The 20,895-nt window shown below is 37.4% G+C and overlaps 2 protein-coding genes across 3 annotated transcripts in view; both read right to left on the bottom strand.

Moving 5' to 3' along the window:
• The window catches only part of LOC126374375 (G-protein coupled receptor dmsr-1-like), a 71,050-nt gene that overhangs the window by 11,226 nt on the left and 38,929 nt on the right, over nt 1-20,895 (bottom strand). Inside the window, exon 4 of the mRNA XM_050020990.1 lies at nt 20,062-20,198. Within this exon, the coding sequence (XP_049876947.1) occupies nt 20,062-20,198 (137 nt within the window). The remainder of the gene's footprint in view (nt 1-20,061; nt 20,199-20,895) is intronic.
• LOC126374477 (ejaculatory bulb-specific protein 3-like) overlaps nt 1-20,895 on the bottom strand; it is a 401,847-nt gene that overhangs the window by 371,685 nt on the left and 9,267 nt on the right. The gene's annotated exons all lie outside the window — the stretch shown is intronic.

The raw sequence follows: 20,895 nt of genomic DNA, 5'->3' as shown, positions 1-20,895 counted from the left end.
GAGATCGGGCCTTAAACCACCACGCGGGCCCAGTGCGGATTGGTGGTTATTAACGACTGCTAATGCAGCCGGGACCAACGGCTTAACGTGCCTTCCGAAGCACGGAGGAGCTCGAGATGAAAACATTTTTTTGTGGTCACCCATCCTATGACCGGCCTTTGCGAAAGTTGCTTAACTTCAACAATCGCAGACCGGGCGCGTTTACCGCTGCGCCACCGAGCTCCTCACGAACGAACGTAAACGAACATAATTATGCCTAATTTAATATTATAGGTACTCCGTGGTAGCCCAGGTTCGAATCCAACCCAGGCCTAAGCCAGTGATTGTCGAATTTGTTTTCGAATTCACGTTTGGATCATAAATGATTATCACGTGCTCAGCGGTGAAGGGAAAACATCGTGAGGAAACCCACATTCCCGAATCATTTTCGGAGGTATGTGACGTAACCTGTACTGGCTGGTTTTCCCTTTGCGGATAGGAAGGTCAGACAGGCAGTCGCTTCTGTAAAAAACCGGACTTGTCAAATCTTCAGGTTAGGTTAGCGGACCCTGTGAAAAACGGGATAAAGCTAGGGTGATGAGGTATTCCTAATTAAAGACGATTTTGAGTAGTTGCTAGGCTGCAACTGCTACTCACTTGCACGTCCAGCATGACATATATGCGTCTTAAAGCTTTATCAAGCGATATTCTTACCCAGAAACAAATATTTTCATTGGAAGAGTACAAAATTGAACACACTTTAGCCAATTTAAACTTGTTGACTTCAAACTTGATACTTGTACAGTACAATATAACATTCGACGAAAAGAATAAAAGTAGAATAATAAGATTAAGAACATAAGAACACAATTGATGATGGTAAGGCAATTTGAGTGCCTTTGAAGGGCACTGGCAAAACATCTGGAATTGTGGGAAAGGAGAGGGGCTTTGCCTCAGCAGTGGAACACGATAGGCTACCTAGAGAAAAAAAAAGATAACACTCGAAAATTCCGAACACGCATTCACTATCCGTCTTTTCGCTTTACGATATTTGCCTACTTGGGCTCTTGGGCTCTAACTAATAAAATTTTGCGTGATCACTCTATTGAATGAGCTCGCGTTGGTATTAGGCAGTTTGAAAGCACGCTGCGAACTGTCCCTAATGACTAAACTTGCGGTAACTTGTATTGTATGACACACCCTTAGATATTAGATATACTTACCCTTAGATATACTTGACAACGATAACCAACTGAGTACTTAGTTAATATGGTACGAGTAGTATTGTTTCACAATTCTATCGTTCTATTAAGGAGGTTATCAAATCGAATCGTATGTGTATAATATTGTTGGAATTGAACTATAGTCATACCTGGTTTCTAACACGTGTGCCAAATTTCATAGGTGTTTTGTATGTATATAATATGTATGTTTATTCACGCATTTCTCAGAAACTACAAATCGTATTGCAATCATTTAGTTTCCTGAAGTCTAGCTTTATTTGTTTTTATTTTTTTGATGTTATCCAACCGATTTCGGCTACGGTGACTACTTCAAACTACGACGTTCATGTGTCCGCATGTGGCTTATATAGCCAATCTTATTGGAAAAGATCCTCGCACATAGCGTGCCCACTATCGCTATCGCCATGTGAGCACACCATTTAAATATGTATAATTAATCGCCGCAGGTGGTGGGGGCGGTGGGGGCTTTCGATTCATTGCGCTTGGCGTCAAGCTCTAAGCGCCGTTGATCTTCAAAGTCATGAACTTTGGTGTGAACTAAAGCTCTTCATTCCGGATGTTTACGTATTGACGCACTTCTCTTGCTTCCTCCACATTCATCAATTGTTTCATACACGCACGCCGGGTTAGAGTAAATCGGCCTTATTCAATGTACATTCCCAAGATTTGTTTATTTACCTAATAAGTAAATCGTGTCGTTTAGCACCATGTTATGTCATGTTTGTTTGACATAAATTTCAAAAATTTCTTTCGTTTAACTAACATTGTAAATGCGTGGGTTTTTTTAACCATATCATTTACATTACACGTTATAACGTATAGGGACAACCTTAGTATACCTGCTTGTCGCAATAACCGAATTTACCGCGGACAGAGTCAATTGCAACAGCCAACGGTCAATAACAATTCAAGCTGTCGTTTGAAGGGTTAATTGGAGCTATTCCTTGGAATTGATTGGCATCAGGAAATTTAGTTAATAGAGAACAGAGAGAGAGAGAGAGAGAGAGAAAGAGAGAGAGAGAGAGAGAGAGGGAGAGAGTGATAGAGATAGAATTTAGTTTTTGTTTTTTAGTTATTTTCATAACACTGTTTTGTTTGACATGATATCAAAGGCCTTTAAATAATTCTCTAATATTTAAAGGACAGAACATTATTGTTGCATTAGTGTTTTTTTATCCGTTGGGAATAGGCGCTGCATGCTGAAATGCAGGTTTCACTTAGTTTGGCGGCTTATGAAATTTACTGTAAAATGTATATTTAGTCTAAGAAATTTTGTAATGCACCTGTACTAAGTTTTTTGTGGAAATAAACGTTATTATTATTTATAGTTACTTTGAGGACACCTCGTCTCAATGTCAAGTAAGTAGTATTAATAACGGTTCAGCGTGATATTAAATTGACTGGTGTTGATCGATCGAATATCCAAGGACGGAATATTAGAAAACCAATCTGAATGGCTGAAGGATTCCTTGGAATGTCAATGTGACATGTACAATGGGGTTCGCAAGATTGTTCTCAAAAGGACGATTGGATTCCACTTGGATTCTATACGATTACAGATACGTTTTTGTACAACATAAATTCAAATCCAAAAATATTTTTATTCCGTAGGTACGGTCACGAGTACTAATATGTATACACTTTGAAACCATGTCACATTAACTTTTTTGACAAATTGAACCGTAAGTCTCATTAAATGTCAAATATGATAGTGCAACAGGGTTCTAAAGTGGGTACATGATATTGCTCATGACTGTACCATAGTTACCTTTTGAATCATCATTTTTTACATAACGAACGTCACATCCGCCTAAAACTACTGCAGTCTCTCACAACCTGTACAGTCGGGGAAAAGAATCTGCAAGAAAGGATTTTCTTTAATAAGAAATTATAGAATATTTTTATACAATTTAGGAATTAGGCTGCCTAATATTCCCAGACAGTTAATCCCATGAATTCATATTTTCTAAAAAATCTCTAATCTTGTTTTTTTACGTTAATCATTGTAGGTTTGCGTCAAACAGCATTAACTACTTGGCCGGGCTAGGCAACATAAATCTGAGTAGACAACAGCTGGGTCGTGGTTCACGCCGCGACCCTTTTGAGGCCCCTTTATCTCAGGACGTCCACCGCCTCCTTATGATCATTTCGACAAACATCCACTTTGCTTTTTTGTAATTTTTAGTGAAAATTTTAAATCATGATATAGTCTTGTTTGTGTGTATGGCCATACCCATAGCTCCAGTATCCCGGTCCACTAACCCCCAACCCAATAGCCCAGTTCCCTTTGTTCCCATAATCTGCAATAGTCCTACACGAACCGGGGATTGTCTTTGGGTGCACTCCCATAGTGCATACAGGGATAATCGCCGGTTGGTGTCACACCACATTTAGATTAAACTGTCTTAAGGGGCCTCTACGTGTTGGTTTCGGCCCCACGCACGCCTTCCAAAAGTCCGGGCCTCCATAGGCCCGAGATATGAAAAAGACATACAATAATAATAATAATAAATTTCTACTCCATTCTATTCTATAGTTTGTATGTACTGTATCATATAAGTAAGTATATAGCCTGTGGTACCTAGTCGTTACATAAGTCATGCTAACATTTGATGGCTCAATAGTAACCCTGCCACGTTTGATGAAGTTGGCCATCGATCTAACGGCCTCCGTGGTCCAGTGGTTAGCGTTGCGCTAACGATCTGGATGTCCCGGTTTCGAATCCCGGTGGGGGCAAATCGCAAAAATCACTTGTGATCCCTAGTTTGGTTAGGACATTACAGGCTGATCACCTGATTGTCCAAAAGTAAGATGATCCGTGTGAAGGTACGTTAATGCATTGGTCCCGGTTACTACTTACTGATGTAAGTACGTAGACGTTACATGAGTCATGTCATGGGCAAAATACTGAAAATATGCATGAAAATCAGTGAAAAGTATTAAAATATACAACTTGATTAAAAGCTATTACATATACTCCTTTACTAGGTATAGTTTGAGTTAGTCGGATAAAAAGATAATAATACATTTAATTATTATGAATTCGTTTATTACTTACCTATTATTTTTTGATTGATTCAATCAATACAAATAAAGGAATAAGATATTTTAATAAATATTATTTTTTATTAATTATAAAGACTCATAATATATTTTTATCTTTTATATTACTTATCTCATCTTCACTTATCTGTGTGTTTCTCCGCTGTTGTGGACTGTATGTTCAGGATCTTGGGTTTCGAAATGAAAGGCTCGATCAAATTTCAAAATCGAATAACGAACGTGTTTTGTTTATTGCGTATAATCGACTACCTTAGGAACTATTTTCAATTCCTCTACTAGTGGGGTATTACGTGCTGATCGTATGTCTATCCTATTCTAATAGTATCGCCGTCTCGCTCTAGCGGCGGCGTCCGCTACATCCACGTTACAATAAATAATTAGACAAGTTATGTAAAATGTAGGTACCTATTTAGATTTAGGTATTAGGGCATTTGATGACTGGGACAACAATAAATTATAAAATACTAAACTTGAAATAAAAGCCAGTCTAAAATATTATCAAAAATCAATCTCATTTTAATTTTCGACTAATTTTCGAACTTTATTTATGAATTAAGTAACAATGAGTACGACGTTTAGCCGCTTTTATTAAATAAGTCAGACACAGGACAGTATTTTCATATAAATTCCAAAGAAAACTCTCGTTTTGTCGTTTCGTAAAAAGTATCTCATTAGACTAGGTTGCCAAGTAGCGTGTTATAAACATTCATGACTCTATTGAGTTCATATTCTTGACTATTGAGTCCTTTATGGTTCATATTGACTGTTATACGCGTATGAAGTTACTAACGACTAATGTGTCTATCAAAGTGTAAACAACAGCTTATGATAGCTTAAGTAGGTAGGTAATTCAAGCAGTCAACGCAAACTGAAATTGAATTATATCATCCGCGTTTAAGCGGTGTTATATAGTAACTTATTAATATTATACATCAATGTTTACAAGTTACTATTAATATTATACATCAATGTAAACTTCGTGTAACAACTTATGCAACACGTGTTCCATTACTCCATAATGCATCAACAACTTTGAAACGAACAAAAGTTAAATATATATAAATTATAATTATAATAAGATATTGATTTTTCTTTATTTTATTTTTTTAATTTTAATATTAAGAAATTTATGTAACGTCTTAAACCTAAATAACAGCCTCCGTGGTCTAGTGGTTAGAGCGTTAGGCTCACGATCTGGAGGTCTGGGTTCGATTCCCGATGGGGACATTGTCAAAATCACTTTGTGAGACTGTCCTTTGTTTGGTACGGACTTTTCAGGCTTGAATCACCTGATTGTCCGAAAAAGTAAGATTATTCCGTGCTTCGGAGGGCACGTTAAGCCGTTGGTCCCGGCTATTAGCCGTAAAAACACCTCCACCAACCCGCAGTGGAGCAGCGTGGTGGAGTATGCTCCATACCCCCTCCGGTTGATTGAGGGGAGGCCTGTACCCAGCAGTGGGACGTATACGAGTGTAGGCAGTTTATGTTATGTGTAAACCTAAATAAAGATTCTATCTATCTATCTAATATAAAAATTATAAATTATAATACACATTAGAACACTAGTTTATAAGTCGTTTGTACAGTCATGAGCGATATAATGTACCCACTTTAGGATTCTGTCGTACTAACATATTTGACATTTAGTGAGACTTACAGTTCCATTTGTCAAAAAAGTTAATGTGACATGGTACCGAAGTGTATACATATCAATGCTCGTGACCGTATACTAACATTCTATGGACTTTGTCAAATAAACGATTTTTATTTATTTATGTATTTATTTATAATTTTTAAAAGATTAATTTATAATTTTTACAAATTAAACTTTTGTTCGTGTCAAAGTTGTTGATGCAATGGATAATTTATAATTTTTATAAATTGCTATTTAGAAATAATCCCGCCTATTGTTCTTTTTTGTTCCGTTTGTTCTACCCAGAGTTTTTTTAACGTATTGTTTATCAAGGTATTTTAAGACAGACTATAGACAAAGAGAAAATTTAATTGGAAAAAAAAAATAATATCGGACTCGGACGAGACTTGAACCCGCAGCTCTTTGTAACCTAAAATAATATATAAAGTAATATTAGCTTACTCAATATTCTAAATAGATTGCGCCGGCGTCGGCCTAATTATATATAGCTGGTTACAAAAGAATTTCGCATGCACAGGAGAAGGACCCGGTGTTGTAATGGTTAACACGCTCGTTCCGGTTTCACAAGGGCTGCGGGTTCAAGCCCCGTCCGAGACAGTCTTTTTTTTCGATTTAAATTTTCTCTAAGCACTATTATATCCACTACTTGTCCGAAAAACGATAGCAGTAAAGCGTGCCTTTCTCTCAGTTTAAATTTCAAAAAAGAATGTCTAAAGGTACTCAGGTAGACGCGAGCCCCAGTCAAGGTTGTTTCTAAAAAGGGTTATGTCGTATTGGAACGTCGAATTATTTATCACTGACGTCCTTATTGGCTCTTACGTCAATACCATCGCTAATAGGTACCTACTTCCATTGGTATGATTACCTTTTAGGATTTCGGGAATGACATGCAGACAAAGAACCATTAGTGCAAACTAGCGTAACGAAGGTCACTACTTCACTTCATTGTCTATCTTGTTTACACTTTTGTCGGTAATACCGAGTTACTAGAATGTCATGAATATATTTTTATTAATGTATAATGGTTAGTCTTCTTCTTCTATCGTGTGGGTTGTGAGGTGGAATACCAACCTCAGAAACCCTGGTGCCAGGGTTATTGTAGAGCCGCCAAAGGCCCCTGACATGGCTCATGTAATGATTACTCACTTACATCAGTAAGTAGTAACCGGGACCAACGGCTTAACGGATCATCTTACTTTCGGACAATCAGGTGATCAGCCTGTAATGTCCTAACCAAACTAGGGATCTCAAAGGTTAAGCGCTTTACAAAACTGGTTAAATAGCAATGTGCTTAGCTCTAAATACACTAAACACTACACAAGAACCCACCCTCCCACGCACACACATTAACAGATGAGACTTACAAAGAGAAATGATCAAAAAATCTTTCAGACGGGATTTTATGATGAATACAATGTACTTATATGTAATTATATTAATGTCTGTCTTTGAAGACTGAAGTCAGAAAAGAGAGTCAGGAACCGGAAGAACAGACGACGTTGACAGGGCGGAGCCATCGTGGCGGTGCGCATAATAAATAACAAACTAACGCGTTTTGTTCCACCGAAAAATGAGTTCCTGCAAAAAAGGTACTATAAACAGTTCAATGATCAGGAAACATTTTTTTATTTTTCCTTTCAAGGAACAAAAGAATTCCTTGTTTTCGATAAGATCGTGGTTAAAGTATTAACTATATATCCAGACAATAAGGAAGTAGATCCTTGTTCCATGGGATAAACTTTAGGGATTGGATTTCTTAGGGTTAGTCCAGTAATCAACGGTCCTTAAGCCTGGCTCATTCTTGCTTGATTACACCAACATGCCCATGGTAGATTATGGCGAGATTATCAGGCGTTTCACAAAGGTCACCACTCTACATTATCATTGAGTCAATAGATGGTAAGCATAGCAGTGATTTCCGCATTGTCATTATGGTAACAAGGGGTAAAACAGTGCCTGGTACCATTTTGCCCATTTAAATGACATTTAACAGCCTTCGTGGTTTAGTGGTTAGAGCATTACGCTCACGGTCTGGAGGTGCGGGTTCGATTCCCGATGGAGACTATGTCGAAATAATTTTATGAGGAGTTGTTTGGTAAGAACTTTGCAGGTTTCATTCACTTGATTATCCGAAAAAGTAAGCCTTTGGTCGCGGCTTTCAGCCGTAAAGCACCTCCACTAACCCGCAGTGGAGCAGCGTGGAGTATGCTCAGTACCCCCTCAAGTTGATTGAGGGGAGATCTGTGCCTAGCAGTGGGACGTATGTAGGTTGTTTATATTAGTTTGTTATGTATATCTACATTATTTCAGTAAGATATAAACACACCTTCACTCTTAAGAGTGAAATCGAATGAACAGATCAATGGAATGCCAAGTTTTGGCCGTCTTCCAATCGAATCCTACTCAACGCAGACACTCTACTACCAAAAATCGAATGCTTACCGTCTACCGTGTAAGTGCGAGCGGTACAGACAGTCCGCGCACACTCTCCCTTCCTCCTTAGCGTCGTGCGGCCATTTATATATTAAACTAAGAATCAGAGGGGGTGAGGTAAATCGAGCTCGGCACCCGATACGGACTGGTGCAGGGTGGAGTTGTAGTTCTATAAGTAATATTATTCTTTATTCATTGTTACTTCTAAGTGCACTTACAGACCAGCGACAATGGTGTCGACGTCGCCCCGTGTCGACAACGTTCTCGCTCTGTGTCGCCGACATTGTCGCCCTGTGTCGACGACGTTGTCGCCCTATGTCAACGACGTCCTCGCCCTGTGTCGACAACGTTGTCGCTCTGTGTCGACGGTATCCTCGTCCTGTGTCGACGACGTTGTTGCCATATGTCGACGACCTCCTCATCCTGTGTCGACAATGTGGACACCCTAAGTCGGCGACGTCGTCGCCCTGTGTCGATGACATTGTCGCCCTATGTCGACAACGTTGACGCCCTAAGTCGACAACGTCGTCGCCCTGTGACGACAACGTGCCCGCTCTATGTCGACGACGTCGTCACCCTGTGTCGACGACGTTGTCGCCCTATGTTGACGACGTCCTCACCCTGCGTCAGCGACCATAGTCGTTCGTCTGTAGGCACCGTAAGTACCACAGTTTACGTATCGCAATTATGAGCATGATTCATTTTAATATTAATTTCCGCCTCAGAACTCGAGCCACAAAATGTAAACCCTACGTATATGTAAACATTAAAATCTATAGCTCACAAAGGCTGTTATCATAGCAACCGCATAAGTTATTCGCTCCATAAACTTGTTAATTGGGAGGAGATGACACTAATGTATGCCAATGACAAGCGATAGACAAAGAGAACACGGGAGGGAGTAGATATACACAGGTGTTCAACTCTGCGAACCTACAGTAATATGTCCCCAGCCCTTCTAACATGCGCAACGTGTTAAAATTATCTATCGATCGAGTCGATAAGTTTTGCCGAAATCCATAAGTTTGTCATTTTCCCTAACATGCGTATCACGCTCGATTAAATTACCTACTGTCACGATAAACGTCATGTCGAACCCGCCGATTTAGCCATTTTGTAAAAATCATTTTTTAATTTGAATCCTTTATCAAATCCACCTCAATTAAAGCTGAAAGACTGGAATCCAAGCCCATCTTTTCTCATTAAGGTGCTGATAAACTTGAGCATTCACTTATAATGAGCATTTGTGCGAATGTTACAATACGAGAAAAATACGAGAACATTTTAGCGAGAATTCTATCGAGCGTTCTTGCTCATGAAAAAATTCATAGCAATGATTGGCTCTATGCTTGGCTCGACTCGTTGTTCAGTTCGACAAATATAAAAAAGGCGAATGCTCGATGTTCTGTTACAAGTGAATGCTCAAGTCTATCAGCACCTTTAAAGGATAAAAAAGTGACAGTATGGGCATATTACGTAGATGTGTCAAAAGTCTTCAGAATCATAAAAAATGTGATGCCATGTCAGCGTTCATCGACCGCGGAGGTAAATGTTGCTTTATGGCTACACACAATGAACAACTACAAACATCTACTTACAATGATAATTAAGTAGGTATCATGCGACTTTCTACTTACTGACCGTTAAACTACATAAGTTATTATAACATTTAAGTGAATATTTGTCTTAAAGGCCAGTGCAAATAGCCAATAAGGGACTTTCCAGACTACGTTCCCCAAAAAAGATATTTATTTATTTATTTATTATTATTATTTTTTTTAATATAGAAAGCACTTTACAGATTTAACGTGATAATTGAATTATTTTTGTTTGGATCATATTTAAATTTGAATTTCTTTCAAATAATCTAATATATTTATATAAATTGTTGATCTAAACATTGAGTACAGCGTTCTAAAATATTATCTGAATATCGATTTAAGAACTAGTATTCTAAAAGATAAGGTTCGATTTTTTTATATACTTACTTATAAATCCATAGCTCAAACAACTTACAATATTTCTTGATTCTGATTGAAAAGGGTTTAGCTTAAATGAATTAAGGGTTAGCAATGTAATAAGTAAATAGCGTAATTAAAAAAATACACAATTATATCTGTATGCATAATTTGTTTTGCAGAAGCACTGACATATATTCGCCTGAATCACTGGATAAGAAAAGTTATCAAAGTCTCATGATAACTTATAATAAAAATGTGGAATTTACAAACTTATTTATCGATAAAAATAAGAAATATAAAATGCAAGGAAAATAGTACCTATTGTTCGTTTTTCAAAGCATCATAATCGCATTATATCGTTGAATATAAGACTATTCGTTCGTTCAACCACCTACACTGAGATTACTTGTACAAATCTCCCTTTTCAAGATATTATTAGAACCGAGATTTCTGATACGAATACTTAAAATATATTTTGGTACTTACTTAGATATTAATCTTTACTTACTTATTAACTTACATAATGGTGTAAGAGCTTTTATTTAACTTTGATCGAAGGGTGGCCTCGGCAGTGGGACTAATAGGCTAATTATGTTTATGAGTTTGTTTTTGGGCCAATTTTGAACTGGTTTCGATCATTTTTAAGAAACGTCAGATCTTCGTTACAGTGGTTAGTCGTTGGCTGAGTATTTATTTACTATTTTCTTACCTCCTTTAAAGTACATTAAGGCAGTCGATGTCGGTAAACCCGTGGTAGCCCTGTTGGTAACGCTTGCTTCTCACTTTGAGTTCGCAGAATCCAGCACAGGCCTAAATCAATGATTGTCGAATTTGTTTTCGAATTCATGTTTGGATCATAAAATATTATTACGTGCTCAGCGGTAAAGGAAAACACCGTGAGGAAACCCACATTACCGAGAAATTTATTTTCGAAGGTATGTGACCTAACCTGTATTAGGCTGGTTTTCCTTTCGCGGGTTGGAAGGTCAGACAGGCAGTCGCTTCTGCAAAAAGTCGGACCTAAATTTTATTTTTATTTTATTGTCAAATCTGTAGGTTATGTAAGCGGACCCTGTGAAAACGGGATGACGCTAGGCAGCCGATGTCGGTATTGGTTAAGTTAAGGATAGGAACTTTGGATTTGGTGGTACAGGGTGTTAGTGACATCGTAACGAAAACTTTGACGGATGATTCAGACCATGATTCTAAGTTCATATTAAATGGAATTTTCCATCGTAAAAGTATTTAACTGAAAATAATTTAAAAAAACCACTAAAATTTTTGATTTCAACTCAGAATCTTGGTCTGAATCATTTCCCTATGTATTCGTTACGTTGTCACTAACACTTTGTATAACATCCCGTACGCGTATCTTATATCGCAGTATCACGGGTTCGAATCCCAGTTCAGGCCCTAAACCACTGAGTTTGACTTTATGAATTTGAAATCATGTTTGGATCATAGATAAGTAATTAGTATCCCGGTGGGGGCATACCACATAAATTACATGATCCCTAGTTTGGTTAAGACATTACAGGCTGATCACCTGATTGTCCGAAAGTAAGATGATCCGTGCTTCGGAAGGCACGTTAAGCCGTTGGTCCCAGTTACTACTTAGTGATGGAAGTATGTACTCGTTACATGACCCATGTCAGGTGCCTTTGGCGGCTCAATAGTAACCCTGACACCAGGGTTGATGAGGTTGGTAATCCACCTCACAACCCACACGATAGAAGAAATACCATGATTTGTGTCCGGTTAATGGCTATAGGCTCGCACATATTATATGGGACTTGGCCTAGTCATTTGGGGATGTTGCTTGCAGGCGTGTAGCTTGTTATGTTATGTTGCTATGTTTCATATCCCATTTAGTTGTTAAATACGTCATATTGAGCTGTCAAATTCAGATTTGACGAACTAATTAGATAATTAAAATGACTATGGTAAATTGGCTTAAAATAGCTAACATAATTTGCTTTATTAATACTAGTTAAACGAAAAGTACATTGCAATTAAATGCTAAAATGTTTTCACGTAGGTAACTAAGCTTTTGCTCGCATTTATCTCAACGATGATGCTTATTAATTGAATATTACTTTCTGTTACTGATTGATAACTTCCTAATACTCTAGGGTTTTCTGATAGAAAACTATTTTTAAAGTTGCATAATTGTACGTGAGGTTTTCTTTGTGAAAAACTGCTTGTATTGCTTTTGTGTGTTCAATAAAAATATATACAAGGCAAACCACCTGCCCGATGGTCTGAATACATCACTAGAAAAAAATATAGAAAAAAGAGGTTGAAAGGCCAAGTGAGCGCGAATACAATTATGAGCAAATAGTTCATACTTCAACTTTGCACACCACTCGTCCGCAAACTTTACGACCCACGGAACTCCGCGATAGTATATTAAAAGGTCGTCTTATTCAAGGAAAGCTAAAAACCTTAGTATGATCGGCAATTTAATCAAAAAAATACTCATAAAAAATATATATTGAAAATTTAAAAAGCCCCCTACCAAAAAAGTACTCAATTATTATAACAAAAGGTTAAAAATGCTAAACCCTATAAAAAGCAAAATATAACTTGTCCCACATATGCTTGCAAGCAAACTGAGCGTGTAACATTCCTATCACACTTAACAAACGACCTGATGACCTTGAAGACCTGAACAGATTTCCACCATACATAGCTAAGAACACTCTCGCCTGATATACCTTTCAACCAAAAAAAACCGCACAAAAATCGGATCATCCGTTTAGGAGCTACGATGCCACAGACAGACACCGTCGTTTTTGCGTCGGGGGTTAAAATAGTATGCAGTATCTTACGAAAGGCAATGATAAAATTGCAGAATATCACATTAAATATACATAGAATGTTAAGTGGCTATGGATTTGAGAAGTAGTATAGCAATCGTAGTTATCTGTTTGCAGGAATAGCAGTAAAAGGGAGTGGGGTTGAACAGGGGACAGCGGTTCTGTTACAAAATGCTCATCATCATCACCAGCCCATTAACGTCCCCACTGCTGGGGCACGAGCCTTCCCTATAGATGAATAGGGAGATCGGGCCTTAAACCACCACGCGGGCCCAATGCGGATTGGTGGTTATTAACGACTGCTAATGCAGCCGGGACCAACGGCTTAACGTGCCTTCCGAAGCACGGAGGAGCTTGAGATGAAAACATTTTTTTTTGTGGTCACCCATCCTATGACCGGCCTTTGCGAAAGTTGCTTAACTTCAACAATCGCAGACCGAGCGCGTTTACCGCTGCGCCACTGAGCTCCTCAAAATGCTCGTTAGGGCCTTTCCAACCATTTCTTCTATTCGGTAAATAACATTGTAAGGTATGTGGAACGAAAAGAATGGCGTGAAAGAGAGGCTTATTACCGGAAGTGGGTGGATTAAGCCTAAGATGGTAGATAGACAGTGCAAGAAAAAACAAATAAGTACAATATTTGTTTTTGTATCAAAGAAACTGTCAACGCATTCTTTGGTGCGAACGAGTAACCTAGTTAGTTTTCCTCCTGCGTGTTGCTGATAAACTTTATTGTTCCAAGTGACAACTTGAGTGACAAGTACCTGTTCTGAATCTTGTTTAAACTATGTCAAAAAGACACAAAAGGTGCCGAAGTTATTTTTACCCGACCGCGGCGAAGCAAAACGGAGGGTTATGTGTTTGACCGCTATGTGTGTATGTATTTAAGATAGAGATCACGTTCTTTAGTTTATAGGTATATCTAGTATATTATACTAGTGACTCAACTCGGCTGTGCCTAGATACATTTTTAGCAACCTACCTTAGGCTTGAAGAAGTGTAAGTAGATTATAATATTAAAAACGGCATGCAAATCCGTTCAATGATTCTCAAGATTAGGCCAAATATATGGGACAGACTTCCTGTTGTACTATGTATTCTTCTTCTATCGTCATCATCAACCCTCCAGGATTACTATGGAGCCGCCAAAGGCCCTTGACATGGCTCATGTAATGACTACATACTTAATTAAGTACATAGTAGCTAGGACCGACTGTGTAACGTGCCCTCCGAAGCACGGATCATTTTACTTGCGGACAATCGGGTGATTAGCCTGCAATGTATTAAAAATCACAAAGTGATTTTGTGGTAAGTCCCCTCAGGGTTTCGAACCGGGGACCTGCGGATCATAAAGCCAACGCTCAACTACTGTACTACAGAGGTTCTCTCACACACCTGACGTTGATGTTTGGATTCATATAGGCTTGCACTTTTGAAAGGATTTGATGATGATTTAAAATAACCTAAGCTGACTTCGCTACGTTACCAGTATAAGAAAACAATGTAATTAGTCGAAAGCGGTATATAAAGCGAAAGTTGATGGTCGGGCTGGCAGAGGAAGACCGACAAGGACTTATGATGACCAAATTGGAGATGTCCTTAGAAAAGGTTTATTACGATCTACTCTGAACCGGCGTGCGTGTATGAAGCGATTGATGAATGTGAAGGAAGCAAGAGAAGTGTGTCAGGATCGAAGCAAATGGAATTCTATAGTCTCTGCTTACCCCGGTGGGAAATAGGCGTGAGTTTATGTATGTATGTAGTAGAAGTTGGTAGCTTGCAATGAAGACGAGAAAACGCTTTTGTTTGAGCTATACTAAGTTACTAATAATAAGTACTTATAGGTTGATGCCAAAAGCGCGAGGGTTACTATAAGTTATAAGTTGCATAATCTACAAAAGCTTTCTAAGTTTCCGTTGGAAGTTAAATGAAGAAGTGGGTCAAGTACATACCTGTCTTATCATATGAATACGTCCTCCCGAGAAAGATTCGGATAATCATCTCATAGTCATCTTATATTAAAAATACGATATATATCTTTTTGTTCTTACGTCTGAATCTCTAAGTACTTATAGGCTATTTGCCAAAAGCGCGAGGGTTACTGTAAGTTATAAGTTGCATAATTTACAAAAGCTATTATTTCCACCGCAAGTTAATTATGAAGCTACCTACCTCTCTTACCATAACACCCCCTCCTATGAGAGATCCAGATAAACACACTAACACACATACACACACACACACACACACACACACACACGCACACACGCACACACGCACGCACGCACGCACGCACACACACAATATGATATATTTTTTAAGAATATGACGTCTGATCGTGGTAACGCTCCGTTTCGTTTTACATGTAAATTACAACAACAATAATACCTCATGGACATCATACTTTTATTGTGAAATATTAATTAATATTGTTACTTTGAATAAATAAATAAATAAAACTAGTCAAGTGCGAGGCGGGCTCGCGCACGAAGAGTTCCGTACCATTGACGAGGGAAACAACAGTAGGTACAATTTCTTATTGTAATCTTTTTGATATCGAGCAAAAATCAACAAAGAAGTAGCGTTTTTGGTATGAGAGCCCACATTCAATATTTATTTTATTTTTATTATTAAAGTGAAAATACAAATGAGTATTTTGTGTTGCTGTTGCCATTATTGATATCGAGAAAAAATGGCAACAAAATCGCGGTTGTTGTTTGGGAGCCCTCCTCAAATATTTATGTTATTTTATTTTTAGTATTTATTGTTATAGTGGCAACAGAAAATCATCAGTGAAAATTTCAATTATCTGACTATCACGATTCATGAAATACAGCCTAGCGATAGACTTACGGACGGACGGACAGACGGACAGCGTTGTCTTAATTAATAATAGGGTCCCGTTTTTACCCTTTGGATAGGGTACCCTAAAAACAATGTTTTGTTGTGACGAACGCATTTGATAATCCGACGACGGCTTGATTGCGACGACGTAACGGAGCAGCGACGTCAGTGTGACCCCTCTCTACTTGACAAACACATCAAATAATAACACCATATAAATATATAATCCGTGTCATCTCTTTATGCTCATATCATAAGGTTTTAGGGGATTAAAATTACCATTCCATTAACGTAAACGTAAACAAAAACATCGAGAGCTGTTAATAAAAATAATGGAGTGCGAAAACAGTCTAACCGCTCTACCCATTTATAAATAATATTCCGGTAATTCTGATGTTTTCTGCGGGGTTAAAAAGGCCACATTAAAGCAATTCATCTAAAAAAGCAATATTTATTTTATTGCTCTTTGACAGTAGTTTGCATTGCACAATTACTTTTATATGCGTAAATGTCAAATTGCAATATTGCTTTTTTACATGAATTGCTTCGATGTGGCCTTTTTAACCCCGTCAAAACATCCTACGCAATAACAAGTCCATTTATTACGATTATCGATGGGATTTTGGGTATTTACTCCAACCTGTGACTAGGAAGGCACTATGCACTGATCGGTCCTTCGAAACAACCTTTGGCAGCAGCAATCCTTGCCGCCAAACTATAGGTCTTCTTCGTCTTCTAATCCCCTGTTGGGATGTAGGGCTCGAATAATAGATTTCCACTCCTCACGACATTTTGCAGCCTCTGTAGCGAGAGTTTTCAACTCTCGGTCATTCGAGCGTCTCGCCAGGTCTCTTTGGGCCGCCTCCTGTTGCGTTTTCCACGCGCACTCCAGGTTAGTGCTCGTCGGGACGGGTGTTCCACGGGTCTTCTAAGGACATGACCAATCCATCGCCATTTTCGTAAAGTATAGGTAAGTTAACCCATTTATATTATTACCTTCCCATTTGTTTACCTACCCACTCATCTATAACCACGATGTAAAGGCAGGACTACACACACCTTAATAATTTGCATGTCAGCTCCTTACATGCAAGTGCGTCTTTCAAGTGTATACTTTAACTGGCATGCCTACACCTGGCACTGCATTTGATTTTCGAACGTACGTGCGCACGGACTGTCTGTCTCGCCCACACTTACGGGGTAAAGCGGCACACGGTAAGAGTGTTTTTTTATGGAGTTTTCGAGGTGTGACATAAGTTGCAAGTGGTTGCTTGTATTGGGGCACTCTTCTCTTCCAGGGTTGATAGGGTTGGTAATCCACCTCATAATCCACACGATAGAAGAAGACTTATAATATATATATATATATATATATATATATATATATATATATATATATATATATATATATATATAGTCTTCTTAAAGTTAGTTATTTTAAGTTATGTAGATATATAAATATATATAATATAATATATATATTGTAATATTGAAGACTAAACACATATCAAATAGTTCATCAGGGTTTGACTGACGAAATTGTACTTGTAAATTCTTGAGAAATGTGTCATGAGTATAAATTCCTGCATCATTTATATTCAAAACACGATAGTACCTTTTCCGGGTTGTAGGTAACCGGATAACCCACAAAATTCACAATATTGCTACTCTACCATTCGGCCGACGTTACCTTATACCGCAATTTGAATATTGCTTGTATTATTAAAACGACTTTGAATAAACTGTAGAAAGTGAAGTGAATTGTAGCCTGAGTCCAGGAAAACGATATTTTTATATATAGAGATATTTCTCTATATATAAAACATATCAAATCCAAGGAATATTTGAAAATGTTATATGGAAATAAATGCCCTATCTTTCTCATAAGTAATTTAACACATTTGATCGCAACTGATTTAGTTAAGCTCTGTCAAATCATACGCTCATTCTTATTCTACTTGCAAAGGTCAGAGAGGTCGTTATTTGAACTCTCAGTTTGCTTAATTGTGTATTAGACATGGTAATGTCGTCCTTAAAAACTAAAAATACGTATTTTTAGTTTTTACGAAGATAAAATATTATGTAAATAAAAAATACGTATTTTATCTTCTTTTTGATGCATACGGCGGCGTGTAGTAGATAGCAATATCATAAATGACAGGACAGCACAATATATACGATTCGATTCGATTCGATTCCACGCCATAATCATTACACCTAAAAACAAACATAACATATACGTTGACTTACTTATTATTATCCGCCCAATTGTGGGTGACGGGTCTGAGTTAAAAATATGAATATAAGCTAACGAATATAATCTCAATTGGGGTAATCAGAGGTACATCCATCGCAAGCTGACCTAAGTACTCAGGCCTCACCGAGCTTCCTGTTAGACCAACGTTAAAGGTGGTGAGCCGCATCGCCGTCTATAATAGACGAGCCAACCGTGCAATATGTGTGTGTTGTTTATTTATTATGTAATATTTTTTAAACGACATTCTTATAAACCATGGTCTTGAATATTTTATTTTGTGATATTTTCGAAATAACCGCTATCATCGTGACTACTCCGAATTCAGTGAAGCATAAATATTACAATACACTTATTGTATAGACATTTTCCTGGTGGTCCTACCTTTTATCAAAATAATCAAATCAATTCAAATATACTTTATTGCACAGAACTAAAATTTCAAAAATCAAACATAACACATGAATACAGTACAATTTGGGCGGCCTTATTGCTCTAGAGCAATTTCTTCCAGGCAACCAACAAAAGGAAACAAACATTAATAATCTTACAAACAAATTCAAAAGATTTGAATCGTTGTTAAAAAATAATTGGGATTATTAAATTTATACTCATTCCAGAGATTGACGTCAAAGTCCTCCCGATTCAGTAAGTTTTAGAACTCCAATTTATTAAATATCAAATTAAATTATTTCGCTATATTAAACGTTTATAAACTGTGTATTATGACTGTGAATTTTGATCACAAACTTAAGTACTTACCTACACTTTATTACAAGCAGACTACTACTTAGCAGCTATTTAATCACAAAGATGAAACAAATTTTATTAGTTTATATAAAATGTATTATATTAAAATGGAATTTTGTGTTTGCCTGCTCAAAACATAACGAATATTTTTACATACTTACATAATTCAACACGCTCGTAATCTACACATTTCTACACAAAGGTAATTCTATAAAGATTTGAACTTTGATCCTTCGAAAAAGCGTAGGTAGAACCCCCAAGTGACATATTAATTATGAATGACAAATTGCAAATACTTAGACAGCTTGAACGAATTGGATATGAATGGCGGTCTTGCGTAGGTGAAGGTAGGTTCACTAAGCAATAAATTCACTTGGGATTCATGATGGAATTTACTGAATGATTACTTTAAAACCGAATGTCCTTTTAAACCTCATTGTTTAATTGTTGTGTTTAGAAATCTTGGCCTAAGGAGGTTAAAATACATTGAAAATTAAATGTCACTGTACTGCGAGGAGAAACAAATAATGCGGTATGTATCGATTAGAATACGTATTTCGATATATGGTGTTAATAGTTTACGATAAAGTCAAAGCGTCGGAAATCTCGGTACGTGAGTCGGATTCGCACATCATCATCATCATCACCCTAGCATTATCCCGTTTTTCACAGGGTCCGCTTACCTAATCTGAAGATTTGACAGGTCCGGTTTTTCACAGAAGCGACTGCCTGTCTGACCTTTCAACCCGCGAAGGGAAAGCCAGCCCAATACAGGTTAGGTCACATACCTCCGAAAATGACTCGGGAATGTGGATTATCTCACGATGTTTTCCACGTGCTAATCATTTATGATCCAAACATGAATTCGAAAACAAATTCGACAATCATTGGTCTTAACCAATGATCCTAAGCCTGTGCTGGATTCGAACCTGCGACCTCAAAGTGAGAGACAAGCGTTCTAGCAACTAGGCTACCACGGCTCTAAAACTCGGCTCGGATTCGCACATGAGCATTTCTTTTTATTCTTCGTATTTTTAAAGTCTGTTTAAAAGTAACTTACTTGATAGCGACGTATCTCCATACGGCCAGAGACAACGTGAGGCAGATGGATGCTGTGTGGAAGATCTGCGCGAAGTGCATGTGGAATAGCAGGTAGGCTGCCCATCGGTACGGCATCTCACGCTGACCAGGCAATATCTGAAGGAGACAAAGTAGACATTACTACTACAATTATTTTGTTTAAATATTACTAATCTCATGATCATCAATAGGCTACTAGACTACCTAGTCAAATAAGACACATTTTACGAAACGTGAAAAATAAAGGTTTCTTTGCAGTTTGTATGGAAATATTGTCTTGTGACGTTATCAGTCAAAGCGGTCAAACGTAGTAGTCATTGTACTTAATTTATAAATAAAATTCGAAAATAGACTTACTTATTTTTAGTATTTTGCAATTTGCCATAATCTACCTCCCACGTTGTGAAACAATTCTTACTTCATAATAAATTTATCTTATTCAAATTCATAAAAAACAACACCCACTTAATAATAAAAAGGAAAATTTGCTTTATAGACAGCTGCCGCCAATCAGATCTTATTTATTTTATTGAAAAGATTGAAGAATAATACAATTACTCTAATCAATTATGATCTTACTTTTATTTGCTCCCCATCCAGTAAAGAAGTTATAAAAAAAGTATTTAATTAAAACTGCAAACTTATGCAATCCATTATGTACAAACTGAGTTCTTTTCAAAGACTTGGAAGCAATAACTTTGAGACCTTTAGAAGCATAACATAACTTACATAATAATGTAAGTACTTAATTAAGAATTATTATTATATTCTTAAACGATCATTTAAATGAAGAATCATTCTTTCAAAGCTCATA

This window comes from Pectinophora gossypiella, chromosome 17 (genome assembly GCF_024362695.1).
Source record: "Pectinophora gossypiella chromosome 17, ilPecGoss1.1, whole genome shotgun sequence".
In the NCBI taxonomy this organism is placed as follows: Eukaryota; Metazoa; Arthropoda; class Insecta; order Lepidoptera; family Gelechiidae; genus Pectinophora; species Pectinophora gossypiella.
The sequence above is the reverse complement of the archived record's forward strand: the minus strand, read 5'-3'. Positions and strand labels throughout refer to the sequence as shown.